This window comes from Octodon degus, unplaced genomic scaffold (assembly GCF_000260255.1).
Source record: "Octodon degus isolate 3935 unplaced genomic scaffold, OctDeg1.0 scaffold00034, whole genome shotgun sequence".
Classification (NCBI taxonomy): Eukaryota; Metazoa; Chordata; class Mammalia; order Rodentia; family Octodontidae; genus Octodon; species Octodon degus.
The window spans coordinates 4,091,517-4,098,044 of record NW_004524610.1 but is presented as its reverse complement, the minus strand read 5'-3'; the positions used below and the strand labels follow the sequence as shown (position 1 = coordinate 4,098,044).

General features: G+C 45.4%; 1 protein-coding gene and 1 pseudogene across 2 annotated transcripts in view; one reads left to right on the top strand and one right to left on the bottom strand.

Annotated features, from left to right (window-relative positions):
* Positions 1–3,304, top strand: part of Tbc1d32 (TBC1 domain family member 32) — a 129,941-nt gene extending 126,637 nt beyond the window's left edge. Inside the window, exons 22-23 of the mRNA XM_023714211.1 lie at positions 2,659–2,739; positions 3,242–3,304. Coding sequence (XP_023569979.1) covers positions 2,659–2,739; positions 3,242–3,304 — 144 coding nt within the window. The remainder of the gene's footprint in view (positions 1–2,658; positions 2,740–3,241) is intronic.
* Positions 3,305–5,122: 1,818 nt separating this feature from the next.
* On the bottom strand, positions 5,123–6,176 carry LOC101563621 (annotated as a pseudogene). Its single transcript, XR_002820909.1, has one exon. The product of XR_002820909.1 is annotated as a tropomyosin alpha-3 chain pseudogene (transcript).
* Between the last annotated feature and the right edge of the window lie 352 nt (positions 6,177–6,528).

Sequence of the window (6,528 nt, the reverse complement as noted above, 5' to 3'; positions counted from 1 at the left end):
GGCTGTTTATTAGATGACTGCATGACTTAGTAGCACATGGTTTTTTGATATCAAGGCTTATGGGAATCCTATGTGTACTCGTTAGCTGTGCCTTCTTTTATTAGTATTCTAGTAAAATGTGTGCACTGGTTGCATTACACTTACCCTTCTTTTGGTTTAGCAGTGTACCTTTCCCATCCCCTTACCCATTGCAGCGTAACACTTGGTTTGTAATGCACTAGAACATACGGATTGCATGAGATAAGCGTGCAGATGAACACATGGTGGTAAAGCAGTACCCTGTAGTAGCACCGTCTGTTCTCCTTCCCTTAAGGGTAGCCGTTGTTCTATTATTTTTATGATAATTCAGTTCTTCAGTTTACTTCATGTTTTTGTGTTCCAGATTTGGCTTCTTTAGATACTTTACAGTACGAGCAGCATGAACTGTGTATCCTGTCGTACCTGACCTTTTCTTTACTTTTTAAGATTGATTTGCAGGTCTTTGCGTCTTGATGACCATGCAGTATTCCAGTGTAGCTATTAATATGCTGTGTTCAGTGTATCTGTCTGTTGTTCAGTGCATTTTTGGGTCAGTCCTTACTACATGTGGAACATGGGGTGCCTCACACGTGCAGAGACGCACCTCTGCCGTGGGTTGGCCCTCAAGCAGAAGGTTAATCAGGTGCCCTTCCATGCCTTCCTAAGGATGGACACCAAGGACTGATATTCTAAATACGTTTCAGTCACCTTGACAAAGCCAGGAAGAGCCACTGACCCAACCCCTATTGGAAAAGCCCTTGCCCTATATTCATGTCCACTTCCTGCGTAACTCACTTCCCCATTGATCCCAATTTAATCAATTTTACCTGATAATTATGCTTGTAATTTTACTGCTTGACCATAGTCTTGTCCTATCTCATGCCCACTTGTGAATTCTCATGATTCACACCTTGAGCCCACCTTACCTCATAGCTTTTGTTCTATAAAACCCCTAGAAAAGGCAGGGTCCTTGACAACCCATTTGGTCCCCCTCTGTACCTCTCTTCAACAGAAACTTTCTTTCCCTCAGTAAATGTATTCTGCTCTTAACCTCCATTGTTCCTAAAATCCATTCTTGTATTTTAGAGAATACAAACTTGTCCAGATATCTTTCAGGTTGGGAGTTTCCTTCCCCTGTGTCACTTCTGTCTTGCCTGCTTCTAGAATCCTGCTGTGAGGGATGGGCAGTGCCCCATGGCCTGGGGCTGTGGCCTCCCCAGAACCCACTGGGCTGCTGAGCAGCACAGAGCTGGTCTCTTCATTGGTGACACATGCAAAACAAATGGACAGCAAAAGGACCAAATAGCAGAACCAAAAGAAAAGATAGAAAGCCCCACATAGCCACAAGCAGCCCTGCCACCCTGAGGAGAGGGACCTGGCTGGGTGGGGCCTGGGTGGGGCCATTGGGTTGCGGCCACAGTGGCCTTTGCCAGCAGCTGCGTGGTGTTCTGGCCGGCTCCACCCAGCGCAGGCCAGAGCCCCGCTGCCTAGTTTCATTTTTATTTAACTTGGTTTTCTGTCATGTTCAAGCGTGTCTGCACAACCCACCGTTCCGTGTGAGGGGCTGCCTGATGTCTTCCCCATCTCCCCACAGCGGTGTCCCCTCCTGCTGCAGGCAGCAGGCAGGGCAGGGGGCAGCAGGAACCAGGCGGCCTCACACAGGGCTTTGGCAGCTGGTGGTGTGACTGTTGTTGCTTGTCATTTGTGTTTGTTTTTTTGGTGTTGTCTTTAGTCTGCTGATGCGCCTAGCTCCGCCTCATGGCAGATTCTGGTTCACTTTATCTTGGGGATTGTTTTGCTTCTTTTTCTGCAGGAAGGAATTCTTGACTAATATTTTTAAGGTGTATCCTGCTAGGTTATTTCTGTTTTCTCTTCCAGAAATCTGTAATTAAATTCATTTGCATCCCATTTTCCATTCTCTTCTGGAGGAGAGCATCTTCTCTTGGTTTATATATGCACCTTTTTGAATAAGTAAAGCATGCAAGTATACCAGGGTTCAGAAATCAGAGAAGTTTGAAACATAAGTATGGCGACCATTCTAATGAGCTCCTGTGTGCCCGTCACCTGCGTCCTGGGCTTGGCGGTGTCTGTCCTTGGTGTTTCCATTGTGCTTTTGTTTCTAGGAATTTTACTCCTCTGCTTGTCTCCCGAGCTCTGCCAGTCCATCTTTTTATCTTTCTGATTATTTTACTTTTTATTCCCTGTGTACGTGCACTGGTACCAAGATCCTAATGAGACAGTTGTTTTAAACATTTTTAATTCATTATTTGATCATAGCTTTAAGCTGTTGAGTGGTATTGTTTTTCATTTATATCCTGTATTGGTTCACCTTTGTGCCTCACTTTCCTTATAGCATCTTTGTGTGGCATTTCTTCTTGTAGAGAGTGAGTTATTTCCATGCCAACTACATGCAAGAGCCCCCTATTGAAGAGAAGCCAGGGCCGCGGTCCCGAAGGCGGGGGGCTTTGCACGAGCACCCACATTTGTGTGTGTACATTCATCCTCTCGTCGTGCTCTTTCACCCCATCTGAACATGGAGGCAGCTGTGCACCACTTAACCATTATCTCTGGAAATGAACCCACAGCTAATAGTGGATATTTGTGGGCATCCGGTTCCACTTTGCTTCTCCGGTGTCTCAGAACGCCCTGGGCTCGAGGCTCCTGTTGCTTCCTGCGGAGTCCACTGCCCTCGCTGAGCGCAGGATCAGCTTCTGCATTCAGGTTAGGCTCATTCTGGGGATTCCCCTTGGTTTTCTACTTTCTTAGAAATTTATTTATTTTTGAGAAATACACTGATATCTTTGAACACCACTTCCAGCCATGATATTGTTTCTCAGTTCCTTTCTTCTCCCTAATGATATTTGCCCTATTTTTACTAATTTTGATTGCCATTCATCTGTGTGGTTAAGTTTTTCTGTAATACGCTATTTTCCTTCTTCCTGTATGCTTTTGGATTGCTCCGAAGATGAGAAAGGGGGATGCCAGTGTGTGTATCACAGTCTTAATGTGATGGAAATTTTTAGATGTTAAAACTGACCATAGCCTGACACCCACACGAGGACACAGTGAGATTGTGCAGCCCAGCGCGCAGCTCCTCTGCTAGACTCTCGGCCTCAGCTGACCACTCTGGAGACCGCTGACCCGGCTTGTGCTGACCGCAGCCTGCCGCACAGCCTGCACGTTCTCGTCCCCAGGCACACCTCATTGGCTGACTTGTTTCCAGGGCTTCCTGTTCAACAAGGAAGAATCACTGACACTGCCCAATAAAAACTCGCTGTGCTTTTAAGCTTTTGTATCTCCTGCTTGCAAAACCTGTGTAACCTGAGCCCAACACGGGCTCTAGGCTAATGCGCTGGGAGTGATCCCTGGAGTGAAGTTGGTCCCCTTCCAACTCCTCGGTGCAGAGTTTTCCGTTCATTTTGGTATTGGCTTCCATAATATTCAAGCTAGGCCTCAGTGTTCTCCCTTTCAGTTTCATCTCTATTTTATTTAAGTGATTTCACTTTTATAAGTGTATATATAGGACATTTCTCTAGATTGTCACTAGTGAATTTTCTTTTAGTTTATTTTAAGCATTTTTTAAATTATAGTTGGATTCTAGGAGGTAACATTGAATTGCTGTTTTTGACATTTGATTTATCAACTAAATAGTTCTCTCCTGATTTTTGTATCCTTCTCAATAAGTAAAACGTTGCAATTATATGGACATCCGAAAATTGGAGTTTTAAACATAAAACGGTGGTGAATGTTTTAATGAACCTTCTATGTACCATCAGCACCTCCTTTGCCTCTTACTCCTCTGCACCCCGCTCCTGTTCCTCTTCTCTTTAACCAGTGCTGAGGACTGAATGCAGGGCATTTGCACAGTGCTGTATCCCAGTGCTTTTTTAAGTTTTACATTTTGAGAGCGGCCCTCCTGAGGTTAAGTTCCTCAGGCTGGACTTGAACTCTCACTTTGGGCTGGGATCACAGCTCTCTTGTCGCACTCCTGGGTTCGTTCACCATCTTGTTGAATTATTAGGATTTTTACTTTTTTTTTTTTGAGGTTTAGAGGGACTGGTTATTTCAAAAAGGTACTTGTCAATACTCAGTATCAAAACAGTTGCACTACTGGGTCTTCTTTTCCTGACGGGTCCCAGAGACCACAACAAAGGAGAATACATTTTAAGCCAATAAGCTGCAGGATGTACACCTAACAGACCTCGCAGAAACCTCACCTGAAGTGGGGACTGGATGGGGAAAAAACTTCAAAAGATCAGCGCACTGCCAGCCCACAGACTGGAGAGAACTCTTCACAGCCAGATGGGGCAGCCATGCACTCCAACCCTAAAGAAGCAAAATTTCAAAATAATATAAAATTTTAAGTTTTGTACATAAGCTATTCAAGATTTCTCCAGCACTGACTGATACAAAGCACGAGATGGCACTTTTAGAGACAGCAGCTTCAGACCCAGAAAAGGGTGAGATGAGTTTCATATGGCTGCGTAAATGGCAAAAACATTACTTTTCTTTCAAAGAGGCAGGAAAGCAATTAAGTGGTCACCTCAACAGTAAGGAAGGGACACATGATCTGTTCAGTGAGCAGCTGGAAAAGGGTAGAAATAGGACAAAAATTTGGTCTCATGGCTGGGGATATTGCTCAGTGGTAGAACTCTTGCCTAATATGCATGAGTCCCTCCATGGGTTCAATCCCAGCATCACCCAAAAAAAAAAAAAAGCCTCCGTCTCAGAGGTCTAACCATTATCGTATCTTGCTCACTTCTGATGAGAAAAGTTAAAAATAAAAATAAAGTTGTCCAAAGACACGTCGAAACTCAAAACCTGAGCAGCATGGTTTTGGTTTTTGGCTAACTCCTCCTGGAATCTCCTTTCTGGCTTAGCTGGTACTCGGTACAGAGCTGTAAGGTCTCCCCGGTGGAGTCTCTGCCTGGACTCTGTTTGGCTCTTGGTAAGGCATGCCCATACTTCTTTTCTTCCTCTATGGAGAGAGCACTATGCATTAGGCTGAAAAGCTACCTTCCAAAGTGAGAATGGAATTAGATTGTGACTTCAGAGCTGTGCAGTTACTCGGAAAGTTTTACAAATGGTTACAACTAAGGTTATTACAAATGTGTACATCACAACATGCTTTTAAAGACACTTTGCATTGTGCTCACATTCCCTTAAATGTTGTTCCCAAAGGTGCTCAGCCTCTAGCCCAGCTGGAATCTCTGGGAAGAGGCAGAGACAGTTTGATGAAAAAGACAAGGAGGTGGGGGTAGGGAGTGGGGAGAGGATATAGAAAGGAGAAAGCAGCCTTCCAGTTAAAGATCAGCCCTCAGTTTTGAGGTCAGCTCCGGGCAGGCTGGCCTCAGGTGGTGTGTTGGGTCAAAGGGAGGAGCAGCGGCAGGGCAGGCTGGGGGAGCTCTACATCTCATTCAGGTCAAGCAGAGTCTGGTCCAGCATCCTTTGTGTACAGAGGTGCTCCTCTTTGGTGCATTTCAGCTTATCTTCCAAGTCATCAATGGTCTTTTCCAGTTTGGCTACTGATCTCTCAGCAAACTCAGCGCGGGTCTCCGCCTCCTTGAGTTTATCAGTAAGAATCTTTATTTCTTCCTCATATTTGTCTTCTTTTTGCGAGTACTTTTCTTCAGCAGCACTCAGACACTTCAGGTTCTGGTCCATCACTCTGATCTGCTCATCCATCTCCCGGCAACGGGACTCTGCCAGCTCAGCTCGTTCCTCTGTGCGTTCCAAATCTCCTTCAACGATCACCAACTTACGAGCCACCTCTTCGTACTTCCTGTCTGCCTCTTCGGCAATGTGTTTAGCTTCTTTCAGCTGGATTTCCTGGAGCTCCATCTTTTCTTCATCTTTTAGGGTCCGGTTTTCAATGACCTTCATACCTCTCTCACTCTCATCAGCAGCTTTCTCAGCTTCCTCTAGCTTTTGCAGGGCAGTGGCCAGGCGCTCCTGTGCACGGTCCAGCTCCTCTTCAACCAGCTGGATCCTATGGTTCAAGGAGGCTACCTCTGCTTCAGCCTGTTCCCGAGCCCACCTTTTTCCCTCCACTTCCCGCTGGAGGCGTTCGGCCCTCTCCTCTGCATCATCGGCCTGCTGCTGAAGAACCCGGATCTTGCTCTTCACCGCCTCAATGGTGGTGATCCCGGCCATAGTGCCCACCCAGCAACCTCTCAGTCTTGATCCCTGCCTCCGCGGTTAGGCGCTGCAGCCGCCTTTCGCCCCTACTTCCGCCTGCTCCACCCTCAGGATTTTTACATTCTTGTTTCATCTCTTCTTTATTTAAGTACCTCAAGGCAATTTTCAGATATTATATTTTTACTATAAACAATTCTGTATCTGTTGCTCTAACAGTTAAAGACCTATTAGGAAAACAGGAAATAAAATCCCAAATCTTTACTACCATACTGTTGCTACATCTAATAAATTAGGAGAAAAGATCACCTTGGTCTTCTCTAGTACCTATTCCATATTTTACTGTTTGACCCCAAAGTTACACTTGTAATTGTT